This window comes from Mobula hypostoma, chromosome 6 (genome assembly GCF_963921235.1).
Source record: "Mobula hypostoma chromosome 6, sMobHyp1.1, whole genome shotgun sequence".
Lineage (NCBI taxonomy): Eukaryota > Metazoa > Chordata > Chondrichthyes > Myliobatiformes > Myliobatidae > Mobula > Mobula hypostoma.
In genome coordinates, this window is record NC_086102.1 from 174892635 (window position 1) to 174914415 (window position 21781).

Below are 21781 nucleotides of genomic sequence, written 5' to 3' on the forward strand. Positions count from 1 at the left end.
TTCCCTTCCAGTCAAGGTGCAATCTGTCCTTCTTGTTCAGGTCACCACTGCTCCAGAAGAGGTCTCAATAATCCCCCGCATCAGCTTCTCAGTCATGAATTCATCTGATCTAACATTCTTTTCCCTCCCCTCACTCTCATGTGGCATTGGGAGTAATCCAGTGGGTAGTTTGGAGACAGAGGCTAGTAGCTGATAGGTGGAAACAGCTAAGGGGAAGTAAGGGAAGGCAAATGGATTCAAGTGGGAGTAGGGGAGGGGGAAATTGGAGATGGAGGCTGGAAGGTGTCAAATAGACTCAGGTAAGGGATGGATGATGAGCAAATGGAACCAGACTGGAGTGGAAGGATAAGCCAGGGGAGAAAAAAAATACTCAGATGGATAGGTGTGGAGGTGATGGACAGATTGAAATGGGAAGGGTGAACAAAGTGAGAGAGAACCTAAGTGGGCCAGTAGAAGTAGGAAAAGGAACACAAAGGGTGCGAGCAACACACACAAACTGTTGGAGGAACTCAGCAGGCCAGACAGCATCTATGGAAAAGAGTACAGTCGACGTTTCAGGCCAAGATCCTTCAGCAGGACTGGAGCCAAAAAGCTGAGGAGTACATACAAAGGGAGTGAATCACTTCTCTTTCTATTCCTCCCACTTCCGACAGATCAAATGTGTGGTTATGTTCACTCATATGTGCTCCAACACATCTAACTTTTAATCAGCTACATGGAACAGTCCTTACCCCAAACCTACTCAGACAACCCTTCTGCAACTCGTTCTACACTACATCGATAACCACATCGGTGCTGCTTCCAGGATTCATGCGACACTTGTCAATTTAATCATCTTTGCTACTACTTCCATCCTGCCCTCAGATTTACTTGGACCTTTTCCTTGTCAGTGTAAACTATCACTTACCAGCCCCTATCTCACCGCTCACTCTTACCTCTATATTCCCTCTATTCTCTCAATCCTCATCGAGGATCATGAGCCAAAACACTGCCTATCCCTTTGCCTCCCCGGATGCTGCCAGACCAGGTGAGTTCCTCCAGAAGCTTACTTTTGCTCAAGATTTTTGCTGCAGTCTGTTGTGTCTCAAAAGTGAAGATTGAGAGTACAGTGGGAGGCTTCAAAGGGAAAAAGCCAAGCTGAATGTCAACAATATAGCAGCTAGAACATAGAACATAGAATAGTACAGCACAGTACAGGCCCTTCGGCCCACAATGTTGTGCCGATCCTCAAACCCTGCCTCCCATATACCCCCCCCCACCTTAAATTCCTCCATATACCTGTCTAGTAGTCTCTTAAACTTCACTAGTGTATCTGCCTCCACCACTGACTCAGGCAGTACATTCCCTGAACCAACCACCCTCTGAGTAAAAAACCTTCCTCTATCATCCCCCTTGAACTTCCCACCCCTTACCTTAAAGCCATGTCCTCTTGTATTGAGCAGTGGTGCCCTGGGGAAGAGGCGCTGGCTGTCCACTCTATCTATTCCTCTTAATATCTTGTACACCTCTATCATGTCTCCTCTCATCCTCCTTCTCTCCAAAGAGTAAAGCCCTAGCTCCCTTAATCTCTGATCATAATCCATACTCTCTAAACCAGGCAGCATCCTGGTAAATCTCCTCTGTACCCTTTCCAATGCTTCCACATCCTTCCTATAGTGAGGTGACCAGAACTGGACACAGTACTCCAATTGTGGCCTAACCAGAGTTTTATATAGCCGCATCATTACATCGCGATTCTTAAACTGTATCCCTCGACTTATGAAAGCTAACACCCCATAAGATTTCTTAACTACCCTATCTACCTGTGAGGCAACTTTCAGGGATCTGTGGACATATACCTCCAGATCCCAATGCTCCTCCACACTACCAAGTATCCTGCCATTTACTTTGTACTCTGCCTTGGAGTTTGTCCTTCCAAAATGTACCTCACACTTCTCCGGGTTGAACTCCATCTGCCACTTCTCAGCCCACTTCTGCATCCTATCAATGTCTCTCTGCAATCTTCGACAATCCTCTACACTATCTACAACACCACCAACCTTTGTGTCGTCTGCAAACTTGCCAACCCACCCTTCTACCCCCACATCGAGGTCATTAATAAAAATCAGGAAAAGTAGAGGTCCCAGAACCGATCCTTGTGGGACACCACTAGTCACAATCCTCCAATCTGAATGTACTCCCTCCACCACCACCCTCTGCCTTCTGCAGGCAAGCCAATTCTGAATCCACCTGGCCAAACTTCCCTGGATCCCATGCCTTCTGACTTTCTGAATAAGCCTACCTTGCGGAACCTTGTCAAGTGTCTTACTAAAATCCATATAGATCACATCCACTGCACTACCCTCATCTATATGCCTGGTCACCTTCTCAAAGAACTCTATCAGGCTTGTTAGATATGATCTGCCCTTCACAAAGCCATGCTGACTGTCCCAGATCAGACCATGATTCTCTAAATGCCCATAGATCCTATCTCTAAGAATCTTTTCCAACAGTTTCCCACCACAGACGTAAGGCTCACTGGTCTATAATTACCCAGACTATCCCTACTACCTTTTTTAAACAAGGGGACATTTGCCTCCCTCCAATCCTCTGGTATCATTCCCGTGGACAACGAGAACATAAAGATCCTAGCCAGAGGCTCAGCAATCTCTTCCCTCGCCTCGTGGAGCAGCCTGGGGAATATTCCAACAGGCCCTGGGGACTTATTCATCCTAATGTATTTTAACAACTCCAACACCTCCTCTCCCTTAATATCAACATGCTCCAGAACATCAACCTCACTCATATTGTCCTCACCATCATCAAGTTTCCTCTCATTGGTGAATACCGAAGAGAAGTATTCATTGAGGACCTCGCTCACTTCCGCAGCCTCCAGGCACATCTTCCCACCTTTATCTCTAATCGGTCCTACCTTCACTCCTGTCATCCTTTTTTTTTTCACATAATTAAAGAATGCCTTGGGGTTTTCCTTTGCCCTACTCGCCAAGGCCTTCTCATGCCCCCTTCTTGCACTTCTCAGCCCCTTCTTAAGCTCCTTTCTTGCTTCCCTATATTCCTCAATAGACCCATCTGATCCTTGCTTCCTAAACCTCATGTATGCTGCCTTCTTCCACCTGACTAGATTTTCCACCTCACTTGTCACCCATGGTTCCTTCACCCTATCATTCTTTATCCTCCTCACTGGGACAAATTTATCCCTAACATCCTGCAAGAGATCTCTAAACATCGACCACATCTCCATAGTACATTTCCCTGCAAAAACATCATCCCAATTCACACCCGCTAGTTCTAGCCTTATAGCCTCATAATTTGCCCTTCCCCAATTAAAAATTTTCCTATCCTCTCTGATTCTATCCTTTTCCATAATAATGCTAAAGGCCAGGGAGTGGTGGTCACTGTCCCCCAGATGCTCACCCACTAAGAGATCTGTGACCTGATCCGGTTCATTACCTAGTACTAGATCTAGTATGGCATTCCCCCGGTCGGCCTGTCCACATACTGTGACAGGAATCCGTCCTGGACACACTTAACAAACTCTGCTCCATCTAAACCCTTGGAACTAATCAGGTGCCAATCAATATTAGGGAAGTTAAAGTCACCCATGATAACAACCCTGTTATTTTTGCACCTTTCCAAAATCTGCCTCCCAATCTGCTCCTCTGTATCTCTGCTGCTACCAGGGGGCCTACAGAATACCCCCAATAGAGTAACTGCTCCCTTCCTGTTCCTAACTTCCACCCATACTGACTCAAAAGAGGATCCTGCTACATTACCCACCCTTTCTGTAGCTGTAATAGTATCCCTGACCAGTAATGCCACCCCTCCTTCCCTTTTTTCGCCCTCCCTATCCCTTTTAAAGCACTGAAATCCAGGAATATTGAGAATCCATTCCTGCCCTGGTGCCAGCCAAGTCTCTGTAATGGCCACTATATTATAATTCCATGTATGTATCCAAGCTCTCAGTTCATCACTTTTGTTCCTGATGCTTCTTGCATTGAGGTACACACACTTCAGCCCTTCTACCTTACTGTCTTTAACACCATTTATTCTGCTTCTCTTTCCTCAAACCCTCTCTGTATGTTAGATCTGGCTTTACTCCATGCACTTCTTTCACTGTTCTATGGCTCTGGATCCCATCCCCCTTGCAAATTAGTTTAAACCCTCCCGAACCATGCCAGCAAACCTACCTGCAAGGATATTGCTCCCCCTTGAGTTCAGGTGCAACCCATCCAATCTGTACAGGTCCCACCTTCCCCAGAAGATGATCTAAAAATCTAAAACCCTACTCCCTGCACCAACTCCTCAGCCACGCATTCAACTGCCATCTCCTCCAATTCTTACCATCACTGTCACATAGCACTGGCAGCAATCCTGAGAACGCCACCCTTGAGGTCCTGTTCTTCAGCCTTCTGCCTAGTTCCCAAAACTCACACTTCAGGACCTCATGATGGAATAGTATATTTTTTAAAGAAGTGTGATCATTCACTTTAGTAAAGATAGCTAAAAAGACAGATTGAGGAGGTCGGATTATCAAAATGACCTAACTTGCTTGTAGACATGTCACTCAGGCCAACATGCAGTTACAGCTAGCAATTAAAAGTGCAAAAGGTCGCACATCAGTCTTCCTTATGAGAGGGTTTAGTTACAGGAATAGAAAAGTCACATTACAATTGTCTAGGACTCTGTGAGCGTAATCCTGGATACTGTCTACAATTGTTGGCATCTTTACCTGATTGCAGGTTTTCTTGCTCTGAATGAAGAGCAGCAGAAACTCTCTGGACTTGTTCCAGGGAAGGCACATTTTCTCAACAAGATGAGACTGAATAGATTGAACTATATGCTTTACAGATTAGAAGAATGAGAGATCTCATTGAAATTTACAGCATTCTTAAGGCGCTTGACAGATTGTATGCATTGACTGAGGAGCACTGTCTGAGAATAAGGATTAGGCTGTTTCAGATTGAGATGAGAAGAAATCTCTTCACTCAGAAGGCATGAACTTTTGCAATCATCTATCCCAAAAGACTGTGGAGGTTCATTCATTGCAGATTCCAGGGATTGGCAGATTTTTGTTATTCAGCACATCAAGAGGTTCTTGTGCTGGAAAATAGTGCTGAATCAGGAGATCATTTACGATATTGATGAATAGGCAGAATATGCTTGAAGGGCTCTGTGCCATAATATTGCTTTTGCTTCTCATGCCTTTATAGTCTCCTTGACGTGGATCAGAATTTATATACAAAAAAGATCCAGTCTTCCCTGCCCCTTCAGCCCTCCTGTGCAGATAGTTGCCCTTCTATTTAATGCCAGTTTTAAATTGCGCAAGCTGCATCTTAGCGCATTATTCTGCATGCAAAGCAGCAAAGTATTATTTTTAATGTTTTTGAGGTCAATGGCATGGTTTATTGCAGCAGCCACAGATCAAACTAGATACTAGAATTGATAACAATAAGTTTAATGTATCGTCACAGGAACTCAGTTTGTGTGCACTGCATAGTTCCATTGCCGTGGATGCTTTGACAACATACACGGAATTGTTTTACTGATGTCACATTACCCAATGTTGAAGTAGCTGCTAATATTTCCCATTATGGAGTGTGATATTTACACTCAGTAGCCACTGAGTGCATGTTCGTGATCTTCTGCTTTTGCGGGCCATCCACTTCAAGGTTTGATGTGTGTGCGTTCAGAGACGTTCTGCGTTCTGCACGCCACTGTTGTAATACATGGATATTTGAGTTACCGTCACCTTCTTCTCAGTTTGAACCAGTCTGCTTATTCTCCTCTGACCTCGCTCGTTAAAAAGGCATTCTGCTCATAGAACTGCAAAATCTAGAGACTGTTTTCAGTGAAACCTCAGGAGATCAGCTGTTTCTGAGATACACAAACTATCCCATCTGGCACCAACAACCATTCCACAGTCAAAGTCACGTAAATTTCATTTCATTCCCAGTCTAATGTTTGGTCTGAATAACAACTGAAATTCTTGACCATGCCTGCATGCTTTTATGCATTGAATTGCTGCCATATTTGGCAGATCAGATGTTTCCCTTAGTAACCAGGTGTACCTAATAAAGTGGCCACCGATTGTATATTTCAATTTTCAAATCTCAAAATAGATTACCTCCCGCAGAACATCTGTTTGCAATCTCCCACAATATTAGACCCAAGGCATATACATCGAGATGTTTGAATGAATCAAAATGGCTGGCATTGATACTGTCGTCAAGAACTTCTGGAGCCATGTACCTGAGGGAGAATAAAAATGAACTGGTATTATGTACTTAAATAAATGCACCCAATTTTTGATTATTTAAACCTTGACATACACTGAAAACCTTTCTACTTAAATCAAATTAATTTGAAAAGAGCAAAGCTTTTAAACTAAAAGTTTAAAATCTGTAAGAATAATGTGTACCAATTTCCTGAAAGATACAAGACACGGGGAGGAAGATTTCTTACATACAGCAACTTAATAAGTACAATTACAATGCAATTTCACCATAAATGTTGAAGGAACACTTAAAGTGCTCTATCAGAGGCCTGGGAGAAATCATCCACACAAGTTTACAAAAATTCTTTGGACAAACTGCCAAGAAAATTAGGAAAAATGTCTCTGGTTGGAGAAATAAATTAAATTTTCATTTGAAGGGAGCATGCAAGATTTATACAACATTTCTAAAATAGGTATGAAAAATTTGATCATGACAGATGCAATAAATTAGTGTGCATTTCCCCAAGGTCTTTGTTTGGACCCCTATCCCCATTCTATCCGGTATTGCCAAGGGCATTGGTTTTCATAGATTATATTTTCAGGTTAAAATGTATTGCAGAATGAAATTAGTGGAAGATGGCCAGCCTGTGAACAGGAAGTTAAATGTCTAATTCTGAAGGCCATTTGAAAGAGTGCACTTACCCATTCGACCCAATGGCTAATCTCACTATAACCTCAATTCAACACGCCTTTGCAAAGAGACTTGGGTCTCCTTTATCATCTGTTCATTCTAGACACATCAGTTGTTCACTGGTGCCAGAAATAATAAATTTACTCTACAGTACTGTGCAAAAGTATTAAGCACATTTAAAGCTAGGTGTCTAAGACTTTTGCACAATAACACAGTAATTTTATGTATTGCACTGCACTGCTGCCACACAAGAAAAACCAAATTTCATGACATATGTGAGTGATGATAAACCTGATTCTGATATTGGTCTCTGTTGAGGACTGAGAGGAGGAAAGGAGGCAGGAAGAGGGGAATCATAGTTGGGAAAAGGGGAACGGAGAAGGGAGAGAGCAGGACGCACCAGAGAGACATTCTGTTAACGACCAATAAGCAAATTGTTTGGAATCAAGTTATCTTGCTGATATCTTAAGGCTGGGTGTGTCTACACCCACACCAACCCCCACCCAATCCCTGGCAAAATTTAAGGCTGTTGTGACTGTGATGTTGCAGGGAATGATGCAAAAATTCATCTTGCAGATAACACGTCTATTATAGAGGACAGTTCTATCAATGTTGTCACTGAAGAACTGAGCAGAAGCATAGTTTGTGGTCCTAAATGGTTTCCCAATAATGTAGAGAGTTATTAATTGCATACACATGATAATTAAATCATCCCTGAAGGTTTTCTGATGTTTCAGCTTCCAGTCCATCAACATGCAATTGGTCCAGAAGGTACTTCTGCAATAATGAACAAGATTCCCTTGATGTTATAATGTCTTCAGATAATTCACTCTCCCTGACCTCTTTCATACTGCTAAACAAATAGAAGCTATTCTTCCATGGCTTCTGGAAGGATCACCAGAATCCTGAAGAAATACTGAATTAACACTATCCACAAACCTGTAAGCAAGCTCAAATCGCAGCTTATGTGGGTCAAAGAAGACCAAGGGCTCAGGACAAACCCACATCAGGACTCAAGAATGCCTTCAATTTATTCAATAATGAGGAATTACCAATTTCAAGATTTACAACTATCTAAGTAAAACTACGTAAATAAAGAAAAATCAACCATACCTCTTTGTTCCAATTCTGAGATTATGAGCATTATAATTGATATCTTTCGGTGAATTGCTCCGTACAGCCAAACCCAAATCAGAAATGACACATGTTCCATTCCTTTTCACAAGAATATTTTTTGACTTGAGGTCACGATGTGCTATGGCAGGTTTACCTGTTATATAAAACATGTTCTATTTAAAATGTCATCTAATTATTATTCAACTATTGTTCAATGATGTTCAACTATTGTTTTTTGAACTATTGTTCAAAAAGGTAGCAGGGATAGTCCGTGTAATTATAGACCAGTGAGCCGTATGTCTGTGGTGGGAAAGCTGTTGGATAAGATTCTTAGAGATAGGATCTATGGGCATTTGGAGAATCATGGTCTGATCAGGGACAGTCAGCATGGCTTTGTGAAGGGCGGATCGTGTCTAACAAGCCTGATAGAATTCTTTGAGGATGTGACCAGGCATATAGATGAGGGTAGTGCAGTGGATGTGATCTATATGGATTTTAGTAAGGCATTTGACAAGGTTCCACATGGTAGGTTTATTCAGAAAGTCAGAAGGCATGGGATCCAGGGAAGTTTGGCCAGGTGGATTCAGAATTGGCTTGCCTGCAGAAGGCAGAGGGTCGTGATGGAGGGAGTACATTCAGATTGGAGGATTGTGACTAGTGGTGTTAAAAGGATCTGTTCTGAGACCTCTACTTTTCGTGATTTTTTATAAACGACCTGGATGTGGGGGTAGAGGGGTGGGTTGGCAAGTTTGCAGGCGACGCAAAGGTTGGTGGTGTTGTAGATAGTGTAGAGGATTGTCAAAGATTGCAGAGAGACATTGATAGGATACAGAAGTGTGCTGAGAAGTGGCAGATGGAGTTCAACCCGGAGAAGTGTGAGGTGGTACACTTTGGAAGGACAAACTCCAGGGCAGAGTACAAGGTAAATGGCAGGATACTTGGTAGTGCGAAGGAGCAGAGGGATCTGGAGGTACATGTCCACAGATTCCTGAAAGTTGCCTCACAGGTAGATAGGGTAGTTAAGAAAGCTTATGGGGTGTTAGCTTTCATAAGTCGAGGGATAGAGTTTAAGAGTCGCGATGTAATGATGCAGCTTTATAAAACTCTGGTTAGGCCACAGTTGGAGTACTGTGTCCAGTTCTGGTCACCTCACTATAGAAAGGATGTGGAAACATTGGAAAGGGTACAGAGGAGATTTACCAGGATGCTGCCTGGTTTAGAGAGTATGGATTATGATCAGAGATTAAGGGAGCTAGGGCTTTACTCTTTGGAAAGAAGGAGGATGAGAGGAGACATGATAGAGGTGTACAAGATAATAAGAGGAATAGACAGAGTGGATAGCCAGCGCCTCTTTCCCAGGGCACCACTGCTCAATACAAGAGGACATGGCTTTAAGGTAAGGGGTGGGAAGTTCAAGGGGGATATTAGAGGAAGGTTTTTTACTTAGGGAGTGGTTGGTGCGTGGAAGCACTGCCTGAGTCAGTGGTGGAGGCAGATACACTAGTGAAGTTTAAGAGACTACTAGACAGGTATATGGAGGAATTTAAGGTGGCGGGGGGGGTTATATGGGAGGCAGGGTTTGAGGGTCGGCACAACATTGCGGGCCGAAGGGCCTGTACTGTGCTGTACGATTCTATGTTCTATGTTCTATGTATTGAGGTTTACATTCCAACTCATTTTCACTTGGTCCATTACTGACACCTCCCTCCCCTTTCTCAGTCGCTGGCTCTCCATCTCTGGAGCTAAACTGTCAGCTGACATCTTTTATAAACCTACCAATTCCCATGGTTATCTTAACTAAACCTCTTCCCCCATGCCCCCCACCAGTCTCCTTTAAAAGTGGTATTCCCTTTTCTCACTGCCTTCATCTCCACCGCATCTATTCCCAGGATGCAGTTTTCCTTTCCAGGATATCAGAAATGTCTTCCTTCTGCAAAGGACTGGGTTTCCTTTCCTCCACCATTGGTGGTGCTCTCACCCACATCTCCTCCGTTTCCTGAAGATCTGCACTCAGCCCACCTTCTCACTGCCTTTACAGTGATAGAGTTCCCCTTGTCCTTACCTACCACCCCATTAGCCTTCACATCAAACACATCATTCTCCGCAACGTCAGTCACCTCCAAAGGGATTCTGCCTCTAAACATATCGTTACCTCCCACCCTCTCCACTTTCCACAGGGATCACTACCTCCATGAATCTCCTGTCCAATCATCCCTCCCCACTAATCTCCCCCTTGGCATTCATCTCTGCAAGCAAGTCAAAGTGCTACATCTGCCATCCCTCATCTCCATTCAGGACCCAAAACAGTCCTTCCAGGTGAGGCAACACTTCACCTGCCAATCTGCTGGGGTCTATTGTGCACCATGCTCCTGGTGCGACTTCCTGTGCATTGGTGAGACACAGCGTAATTCTGATTCCCATTCTTTTTCTGACTTATTGATCCATGGTCTCCTTTTGTGCCAAGATGAAGCCTCCCTCAGGGTGGAGGAGCAACATTTTATTTTCTGTCTGGGCAGCCTCCAACTAATGGCATGAATATCAATTTCTCCTTTCAGTAAAAAAAATTTCCCTTCCCTTTGCCTCTTCATCTATTCCCCACTCTGGCCTCTTCTCACCTGCCTACCACCTCCTCCTGGGTCCACTCTCCTCTCCTATCAGATCTATACTCCTTCTCCTTCCCCTACATTTATTTTTCTGGCTTCTTCCCCCTTCTTTTCCAGTCCTGAAGAAGAGTCTGGGCCTGAAACGTCGAATGTTTATTTACTTCTACAGAGGCTGCCTGACCTGCTGAGTCCCTCCAGCATTTTGTGTGTTGCTTTGGATTTCTAGCATCTGCAGGATTTCTCACATTTATCATTTTTGCACAGTTGGCTAGTGTGTTTTGGGCTATGAAAATCCCACACCACAACCATTTCTGGAAAATCGCAAACCTATAGGCAGTTCATATCTAAATATATAACATATGGTGATGGGCAAGATTTTCTTATCCTTTGCAGTGATTTGTAACTGTAACTTAGAAAGTTTTGAAAAATAAATGCAATACTGCATGTAAATTTTCTATTTCCTAGTGAGCATGACTGCATTGCAGGCAATTTGTTTTATTTTTGCACGTGGAGGGGTGGGTTGATGTTCGTGTGCAACTTGTTTTTTTTGTGTGTGGGGGGGTGGGGAAGTTGATATTGTTCTTTGAATGAGTTCCATGGTTTTTATTGCTTTGTGGTTGTCTGTGGAGAAGGTGAATTTCAGGGTTGTATGCTACATACATACTTTGATAATAAACATTTGAATCCTTTGCAAACTACAAGATATGTTTTTCAAACTGTGTATAAACAGTGACCGTTCGTTAAATTCTGTCTGTGCAGCCTTCGAATCCTGCAAGAGGACCACAACCATGTTGTAGGGTTTCGAGGTTTTCATGCCTCAATGAGAGCTATGTTGGCTGGAGATGGGTGTTGTGCTTTGGCTCTTGGCAAGGTCACCCATGCCAAACAGGTCAAAGGGTAGAGGCCAGACTAAGAGTGGTCCATCAGTACTCCAGGTTCTGGGGTTCAGCTCAGGGTCAACAACCCTGACTGGTCTAAAAACCATTGTTACCGAAATAACAATGAAGAATCCTTCTATAGCTGTGTACTACAGAGATGGAGGACCTTCATTGCTGCCCTAAACATCATCAGCGTATCGAGCAGTAATTAATTAATTCATAGAATGATTTCAGATGCAAATTAACTTTCCAATTTGCACAGCAGCTCTAAAACAAACCGATATATATTTTTTTATTTGGTCCAGAACATTCAACAAAAACACCAGTAAAGGGATAACTGAAATAGATCTTGCATAGAATCTTTCCATTCAGATGAAAGCTGACGTTAATCCATTCAGCCCAATCAGATTCAGAACAAATGCTGCCAATTTTCACAAGGGATGAGAATTTTCATTTTGTTCGCATCTCTTTCTGGTTTATTACTTTATTAATGTACACAAAAGACTCAGTCAATTCTTTCATTCTGTGTAATAATTGGCAGTCCAATGTATTTCTAGAATGCAAACACTACCTTGTCACCTCAGATTATGAGCACATGCTAATGGAATTCAATCCACCCAGCTGATGATATATAAAATTCCACTAGGTAAAATCCAGTCATAATTTGCAGCAATAAAATAAGAATAACACTCATTCAAATCATTGTTCAGCTTGAAGTCAAAATTGCATTACCATGTGTACCAGTTATTTCCATATGAAGATGTGCTAGTCCACTTGCTATAGAGAGGGCTAGTTTCATCACACTGTCTGCAGCCATGGTGAACTTGTTTAAGTAATCAAACAGAGAACCGTGCTCATGGTAGTCTAACACAATCCAAAGTTCAGTACATAGGCCAGTATCTGATGAGAAAACATGAACAATTTTTAAAAACTTCCTTACAGAAATTTATCAATGAATGGAATTTGCAAATTTCACACTTTGATTTGGTTTGTGACAAGTTAATACTACTTGTGCAACTTTAAAAAGTTTTACTCGTATCACTGTGGCAATCAAAGCTTAAAATTCTGTAAATGCTATGAAAAGAATACTGATACTGAAGAGAACGCATCTTACTCTGAAAATGGTCAAGAAATGTGATGATAACATATGTTTCTGAAAAAAAAACTTCTTCAATAAAAGGTGCAATATCCTTATATCACAATATCACAATAGGTGGTGCTGGCTCGAAGGGCCGAATGGCCTACTCCTGCACCTATTGTCTATAAGTTCAATTTCAATACCCCCTAGAGGACCGCAACCTTGCCGCAGGGTTTGGAGGCTTGCGTGCCTCATTGACCCAGAGAGCTACATTGGTTGCAGTCAGAGCTTTCTGCTTTGGCTCTTGGTAGGGTCACTCATGCCAAACAGGTCAAAGGGTAGAGGCCAGACTAAGAGTGGTCTGAGTCTCCACCTGGAATTTGCATGAAATGACAGTAGTAAAAACTGAGCTATTGACATGATGAAAGATGCCCTGAATACCATCAGAGATGGAGGACTGTCACTGCTGCCCTAAACACCAGTGGCATAACGGGCAGTGGGTAGATCAGTTTCAATTAAATAAGCTAGGATTTCCCATTGAATTTACTGCGATGGTTGTTACTTTAGTTACATATTTTATTGGCAGTGTTAAAGGTTCTTACACCTGTTATAATTACATTATAAGAGTTGATATCTCACCTGAAACAGGCAAGTTTCACATGCTGTGGGAATTGTATAAAACATTCTTCAAACCGACAATCACTTTGAGGTGCAAACACCAAATAATGATGTGAAATAAAAGGAAAAAAACGTGAATAGCAAAAGTAAAATGAAATAAGGAAGACGATTGTGTGTTTCTAAAAATGAAGTTAAATCTTCATGCGCATGCAAATGCAATTAAAATATTTAGACAATCATTCCACTTGCTGCCACATGGTTTGCTATCACCAATCTCTGTGAAAACAAAGGGATGGACCATGACAATAAATTTGACCCAAGGGAAGAATTATTCTGGCTCTCAATTTGATTTCACTTGATTTTCATTGTCGGAATTCAAAGTTTGACAGAGATGCAGCTGGTTCTGAACATTGGTTCCCATCACCATTGAGAAGTGAGTCAGCTTGAGGAGATCAGTATCATCCAGGCTAGTAAAGGACAAAGGATTCTATAGGTAGCTGCACTCCAAGGAATGTGGAAATAAGGCAGCCCTTACATCAAGAATGTGCTTACAGTCAAAAGAAACTCTCAAAAATACAGCATAAATATCAACAAAACTTAGATGCTTCCTAACATCTGTGTTCTTCAGAAGTTTTAACTCTTGCTGCGCCGCTGTACTATACACCTCAAGGGACCAGCACAGCCCTGTTCGGCTCACCCAGCTTCAGTTACACTAAAGAAGAAAAATCTGTAGCAGAACAGCCAGGGTTGAGATTACACATTCCCATTGCTTGTTCTGTTGTTCTTCATCTTTCTTTTAAATGGGTGTGCATGACCAAGTTATAGCATCGTGCATTTTAAACCAGCAGGTCAAACGAATTACCACCTTGGAAGCAACACATACAAAGTGCTGGAGGAACTCAGCAGGTCAGGCAGCATCTGTGGAATTAAATACACAGTCAATGTTTCAGGTCAAGGCTGTTCTTCAGGGCTGAGATGTAAGGTTGAAGATGCCAGAATAAAAAGGTGGATCAGGGAGAGGAAGGAGGCCAGCTGGAATGTGATAGGTGAAGCCAGGTGGGTGAAAAAGTCCAAGGACTGGAGAAGGAGGAATCTGATTGGAGAGGAAAGTGGACCATAAGAGAAAGGGAAGAAAGAAGGGACATAATAAGCAGGCGAGAAGAGGTAAAAGGTCAGAGTGGGAAATAGAGAAAGAGGAGGGGGGTAAATTTGGTCATGTTCACCAGAAGGGGAAATTGATATTCATGCCATCAGGTTGGAGTCTACCCAGATAGAATATAAGGTGTTGCTCCTCCTCCCCGAGAACAGCACAATAGGAGGCCATGGACTAACATGTTGGAACGGGAATGGGAAATGGCATTAAAATGCTTAGCAACCAGGAAGTCCCTCTTGTGACGGATGGAGCAGAGGTACTCGATGAAGGTGTCCCCCAACTTACTTCAGGTTTCACCAATGCAGAAGAAGGTGCACGAGGAGCACCGGACACAATAGACAACCCCAGCAGATTTGGAGGTGAAGTGTTGCCTCCTTTGGAGGGACTGTTTGGGGCCCTGAATTGAAGTGAGGAAGGAAGTGTAAGGGCAGGTATAGCATTTTGGCTATGGTGGAAGTCCTTCTATATCTACATCACTTCGTGTCAAAAGAGAAACAACATTTTTAAGCTATGTGAATCATTAATCTGATGCACATTTTATACAGTTAGTATTATAATGACATAACTATCTAATCTGTTTAACCATCTGGACATCAGTTTCATTTTAAAATACCTTTCTTTTAATAAATATATTACCTTTATTGTCAGCAGCAATGAAACCAAGAATATTTTCATGTCGGAGCAAGGTGGTTTGGTAGATTTCAATCTCTCTGAACCATGACTTTTCATCACTCGTGAAGAAAATTTTAACTGCTACATCTTCCTCGTTCCATTTGCCGTGCCAAACCTCACCAAATCGTCCTTTTCCAACAATTTCACGAAGGATTATTGCCCTAGATATTGTCCTTTGAAAAAGTAGTGGACAACCTAACAAGGAAGTACAACAGATTTAATTCTCAATTTAACTCTTTCAGCTTTGACTTTCATAACACCCCACTCAAAAATGCTGAATTTGATTTCTTCAGAGAAGATTTCTCAAGTTTATAATACTTCAAGATGTTCTCATTTCACCAAGAGGATCCATTGCAAATAATGGAAAGTAAGTATTTACAAATGTAGAGTTTACAGAAATAGTTCCTGCATATTGAACAGATCACATCAGCATCTGGAAAATAGGGAGAAGTGAAATGTGAATATGAGAAACAGAAGCAAAATCAAATCTTTTCAAGCCATAAAATTGAGTGTTAAAAGCAAAAATGTATCAGGTTCAGTTTGAATTCAGTATTATTCAGTTCATCATTCTAATGCTTAACTAATTAATTTACTTGAACCTTGAAAATGTGTTTTTTGTTAACCTTTAGAAATTTTGTTTTATAGGTGGTGGGATGGAGATATATCTCTACCAAAGGAAGTGGAAGACACTCCTTCCCTCTCCTAGCCTGCAAAACACCCTTAGGCAAGGTGTAGCACCTGCTTAACCCCCCAGATCAGGGTCATGTGAAGCCATAGGAGCAGGTGGTGGATGGTCATATGAGCAGCTGGTGCACATCACAAGTCCTGGTTATGCAACTACTGCCACCAAGCAGATAATCTCTGAAAAGTGTATTGATATTGGCTGGGGCCATCTATCTTGTAAAGAACACTGCCCAGAAGAAGCCAACGGCAATGTAGAAAAATTTGCCAAGAAAAGTCATGGTCATAGACCATGATCGCCCACGTCATACAACACGGCACATGATGACGAAGATGATGAATAATTTCTGGACATTCTCGACGTTCCATATTACAGGCCACGTAAAGAAAATGTGTGCTATTAGTAGGCTAGTTCTTGCACCATCTCAGTTATGTAGCCTTTACCATATCATTTTAGCTTTTTCATCTTTAATTGGAATAATTGGAATCCTATTGGTTTACGCACACTTGGGGCAGAACAATTGAGGTAATATCAGAATGAAAAAGCAGTTTGGGAGTTAGATAGCATGAAAAAAAAATTCAAAAAGAAAGGTTTTCTGTGAGATTTTAAAGAGTAGGGAGAGAAGCGACAGAACAGGGATTCCTGAATAGGAAGCTGATGGTTGACTGCTAATGCAAATGGGGGACAAAGGGGGCATCAAGGGAGTAGAATCAGGGGACCTCTTACCTGTAAGAACTTCTGACACTGAACACGAATACTGTTTCAAAATGTAGATCATCCTATGTTATCATAAATATATCTGCCCCATTTTGAGGCTATGAGCACCTGGCTAATGCCAAGTAAAAATCGATCGAAACCTTTCAAGCTGTTGTTGAAATAAATTTTAGAGGATCCATTTAGAGTGGGTGATATGTGTATTGGAGAATTGAATGAACAGATTAACTCATTCTGAAAAGCTATACAATAAAGATTTCTTCAATGAAAAATGATAAACAATATTGGATGAGTTTCATGCTATTATATTGCAGAATGGTTCATAACATATAAAACAGACACCCCTCATTACTAAAATTTGAATAAAATTCACTCTACAGTGACAAGCTTTGAGTGTTATTATTATATTCAAACTGTTCAAGATCTTTTCTAGGCTAAATACCTTTTTTTAAAACAATGGGAGAATCAAGACAGTCAATCCCTTGTGGCAGTTCTGATAATCATTCAAGTCTTGGTTCTGTCAACTGCAATACCCAAAGCTAGGAAATATGGACACAGTGGCCAATTTACTAAGAACATAGAACATAGAACATAGAATAATACAGCACGGTACAGGCCCTTCGGCCCACAATGTTGTGCCAACCCTCAAACCCTGCCTCCTATATAAGCCCCCAACTTATATTCCTCCATATACCTGTCTAATAGTCTCTTAAACTTCACTAGTGTACCTGCCTCCACCACTGACTCAGGCAGTGCATTCCACGCACCAACCACTCTCTGAGTAAAATACCTTCCTCTAATATCCCCCTTGAACTTCCCACCCCTTACCTTAAAGCCATGTCCCCTTGTATTGAGCAGTGGTGCCCTGGGGAAGAGGCACTGGCTATCCACTCTATTTATTCCTCTTATTATCTTGTACACCTCTATCATGTCTCCTCTCATCCTCCTTCTCTCCAAAGAGTAAAGCCCTAGCTCCCTTAATCTTTGATCATAATGCATATTCTCTAAACCAGGCAGCATTCTGGTAAATCTCCTCTGTACCCTTTCCAATGCTTCCACATCCTTCCTATAGTGAGGCGACCTCCTTTACTTAATAAAGTGGCCACTGAACATACGTTCATGATCTTCTGCTGTTGTAGCCCGTCCACTTCAAGTTTCGATGTGTTGTGTATTCAGAGATGCTCTCCTGCACGCCACAGTTGTAACGCATCGTTATTTGAGTTACTGTCGCCTTCCTGTCAAGTTGAACAAGTCTGGCCATTCTCCTCTGACCTCTCTCATTAACAAGGCATTTTTACCCGCAGAACTGCTACTCACTGAATGTCTTTTTGGGTTTTTTTTTTGCACCTTTCTCTGTAAACTCTAGGGACTGCTACGCATAAGTATAGAAGGAGGCCAGCAGTTCCTGAAACATTCGAACCACCCTGTCTGGTATTTGAGCTGGGCCAAGCTGTACCCAGTCACGAGCACAGAGAGAGTAAAGAAGTGGACAAAGCACACATCCTGAGCTGCACCTGTGTTGGTTGCCAGTGAGAAGTAGACGTTGTTGCCAATCCACACTGAGAGTCGTATCCTGATGAGGAAGTCAGGATCTCATGGCAGAGGGAGGCACAGAGGGGATAGTGGCGTTGAACAGTAACTATACTTGACAAACAGCAGCCATACTGTGGTTGTCGGCACTGCTGTTGTTCAAATGCTCCAAAGTCAAGTGGAGAGCCAGTGAGCTCTAGACCTGCTGTGAAAAAAGGTCCCTGCTTAGGTGGGAGATCATTCAACCTCTCCAAGTACTTCATCACAGAGGATGTGAGTGTTTCCGGGCAATGGTCATTGAGACAGCTCGCCTTGCTCCTCTTGGGCACATATTTGAATCAGGCGGGAACCTTCAACTGTGCCAGTAAGGGACTGAAGATGTACCTGAGCACTCCAGTCAACTGGGCAGCACAGGTTTTCCATACCCTAGCAGCTACGTCATTAGGGCCTGTTGTCTTACGAGTGTTCACCCTCTTGAAGATATTCTGATGCAGCTTCCAAGACAGAGATCGCAGGATCACCACATACTGTTGGGATTCATTCTCCTTTTCAAGGTGTGCATGAAAGTTGTTAAGGAAATTGGGAGAGTGAAGCCTTGGAGGAAGTAATGGCATGCAAATGCTGGGTAAGTGAATACTCTAATCTCAGGCAAAAATAAAATGATGTCAAACCTACAAATAAACTTAGCTTTCATGAAATTTGCCTGTTGGCCTCATTCAGCAGCTGAGCTGTTTCAGTACGACTAACATATTTGTGATTGGACGTGTAATTGAACAATTCCAATAAAGCTTTTGGATAAATAGGTTGTCATACGAGAGTTAGACTCCCCAGAATACAACAGGTTAATGTAAGTCATCTGTCTGAGATTGATCTGAAGATTAATATAGCAGCATGATGTTACAGAATGCTTTGCGGTATTAGCCACCCAGGTTCACTTCCTGTTGCTGGCTGCAAGGAGTTTGTACACTTTCCCCGGGACCGCGTGGGTTTCCTCCATGTGCTCCACTTTCCTCCCACAGTCCAAAGATGTACCAGTTGGTAGGTTAATTAGTCATTGTAAATTGTCCTGTGATTAGGCCAAGGTTAAGCTGTGGGGTGCAGCTCAAAGGGACTTATGGGTCTACTCTGCACTGTAATCCAATAAATAAATAAACAACTTGAGTAAAGTAGAGGCTTAGAGTTAGGAGGAAGGAATCTATCGATAGAACACCACAAGACACCAAAACTGCCAACAGGAGAGGCTAAGTGTAACAGGAATTAGAGAAGAAGTAGAGTAATAGAGACGTGTAGAGAGATGGGTGTGGGCAAGGTTTTAAATTAATATTTCTCATCTGTACTTCCAGTGGAGAAGGTCATGGGAGCCTGAAAATTTGAATTGTAACATATCCACATTGCAAAACAGGAGGTGTTGGTAGCTGTAAGCATTTTAAGTTAGGGATAAGTCCCCAGGGCCTGACCAAGTGTATCCTGGGACATTGTGGGAAAGGAAGTAAGAATTTGCTGGGTACCAAGCAGAGATACTTGCATCATCATTAGCCACGGGTCAGGTACTAGAAGTCTGGAGGATGCCTAATGTTGTGCCTGCTGGGACAAATCTGGGAAAATCAACAGAGGGAAAGAAAAAATTCTGAGATACTGCCTGCATCTGGAAAAGCAAGGAGTGATTAGAGATAGTCAGCATGGTTTTATGTGTGAGAAATCATTCCAACAAAGTGGACTGAGTTTTTTTTGAAGCGGAGATTAAGAGGATTGACAAAAGCAGGGTAGTGGATATCATGTTTATTGACTTTAATAAGGTCCAACATGGTCTGCACAGTATCCCTAAATAAATAAAAAATACACAGCACATAAGGTTGATCAGTTTTCTTCCAGAGCATGAAGCATACCCTGGCACATTCTTCAAATGATAGGTAAATCTAGCATGGGATCCAGGTTAACCTAGCCAGCTGGATCCAAAATTGGTGTTGTAGAAGGAGTCAGAGTGTGACAATGGTGGGTTGATTTCCAAATTATACCCCACAACAGGAGTACAGTGTAAAAAAATCTGTCTGGCTCTCTGGAGTACCTAGGCCACAGTAAAACATACATCAGGCTGTTGTTTATTGATTACAGCTCAGTGTTCAGCACCATCATACCCTCAATACGAAACAAAAAGCTTCAAAACCTTGGCTTTGTACCACCTTTCGCAATGGGATTCTTGACTTTCTCGTCAGGAGACCACAATCAGAATGGATTTTTGATAACATCTCTTGCTCGCTGACAATCAACACAGGCGCACTGCAAAGATATTTGCTTAGCCCATTGTTCTACTTGCTCTACTCTCATGACTGTTTGGCTAGGCAGAGCTAAAAGCCATCTATAAATTTACTTATGAAACAAATGTTGTTGGCAGAACTTTAGATGGTGATCAGGAGGAGTACAGGAGTGAGATAGATTGGCTGGTTGAGTGGTGTGGCAACAACCATCTTGCACTCATTGTCACCAAGACCATGATTTGATTGTGAACTTCACAAAGGGGAAGTCAGGAAAACACATACCAGTCCTCATCGAGGGGCTAGGGGTGGAAAGAGTGAGTGGCTTTGAATTCCTGGCTGTCAAACTCTCAGAAGATGTTTCTTGGGCCCAACACATTAATGCAATCTCAAAGAAGGCATATGCTACCAAAGACTCTTGCAAATCTCTACAACGTGTGGTGGAGAGCATTCCGACCATCTGTATCGCGAGCCTGGTGGAACCTCCAATCCACAGCCCTATCGTGGGCACAAACCTCCCCGCCATCAAAGACATCTTCAAGAGGCATTGACTCAGGAAGGTGGCATCCGTCATTAAAGACCCTTATTATCTAGGACATATCCTCTTTGCTTTACTACCCTTGAGGAGGAGGTACAGGAGTCTGAAGACCTACACTTACCATTTCAGGAACAGGTTCTTCCCCTCTGCAGATTTCCGAATGGTTCGTGAACATGACCCGACTATTTCTTGTACTATTCATTTAATTTTGTAACATAATAATTTTTCTGTCTTGCACAGAACTGCTGCCCCAAAACAACAAATTTTGCAGCATGCAGAATGTGTTTGTTCTCTCTCTCTCTCTCTCTTTTTTCCCAGGATATTGTATATAATTTGCTGGCATCAGGGAGCCACTATTAATATGCGGGAGAGGTGGGATGTCTGCTAAGTTGGCATATGGCAGAAAACATGGTGACATGGTGGGCCAACTAAAATGAACTGCCGAAGTAGAACAAAGAATGGCAGCTGGAATTTAACTCAGTCAAATGTGAGGTGTTTCACTTCTCTAAGTGTAGGAGGGAATGAAGAGCAGTAGGAAGAAGCAAACTGAAAATGAACAACAGAAAATCCGCAGTGGCTGGAAATCCAAGCAACGCACACAAAATGCTGGAGGAACTCGGCAGGCCAGGCAGCAGCTATGTAAAATGAATAAAAAGTCAATGTTTTGGGCCAAAATCCTTCACTGGGACTGGAAAAAAAGAGATTAGAAGTCAGAGTAAGAAGGTGGGGGGAGAAGAGGAAGAGATACAAGGTGGTAGGTGATAGGTGAAACCGGGAAAGGGGGAGGGGTGAAGTAAAGAGCTGGAATGTCAATTGCTGAAAGAGATAAAGGGCTGGAGAAGCAGGAATCTGATAGGAGAGGAGAGTGGACAATAGAACAAAGGGAAGGAGAGGGGACCCGGGGGAAGTACATTTGTAACCTAGTTTTGGTATGGGTCTCTATTGTGGACTGAGGGACTGAGAGTGGGAAAGGGCAGGGAGAGGGGAATCACGGTTGGGAAAAGGAGGGGGGGGGGAATGGGAAGCACCAGAGACATTATGT

At 42.5% G+C, this 21781-nt stretch overlaps 1 protein-coding gene across 1 annotated transcript in view; it reads right to left on the reverse strand.

The window, feature by feature from the left end:
• The window catches only part of LOC134348795 (TGF-beta receptor type-1-like), an 84696-nt gene that overhangs the window by 24200 nt on the left and 38715 nt on the right, over positions 1-21781 (reverse strand). Inside the window, exons 3-6 of the mRNA XM_063052598.1 lie at positions 14988-15218; positions 12235-12402; positions 8019-8175; positions 6125-6249 (exon numbers count right to left, since the gene is read on the reverse strand). Of these exons, the coding sequence (XP_062908668.1) occupies positions 6125-6249; positions 8019-8175; positions 12235-12402; positions 14988-15218 (681 nt within the window). The remainder of the gene's footprint in view (positions 1-6124; positions 6250-8018; positions 8176-12234; positions 12403-14987; positions 15219-21781) is intronic.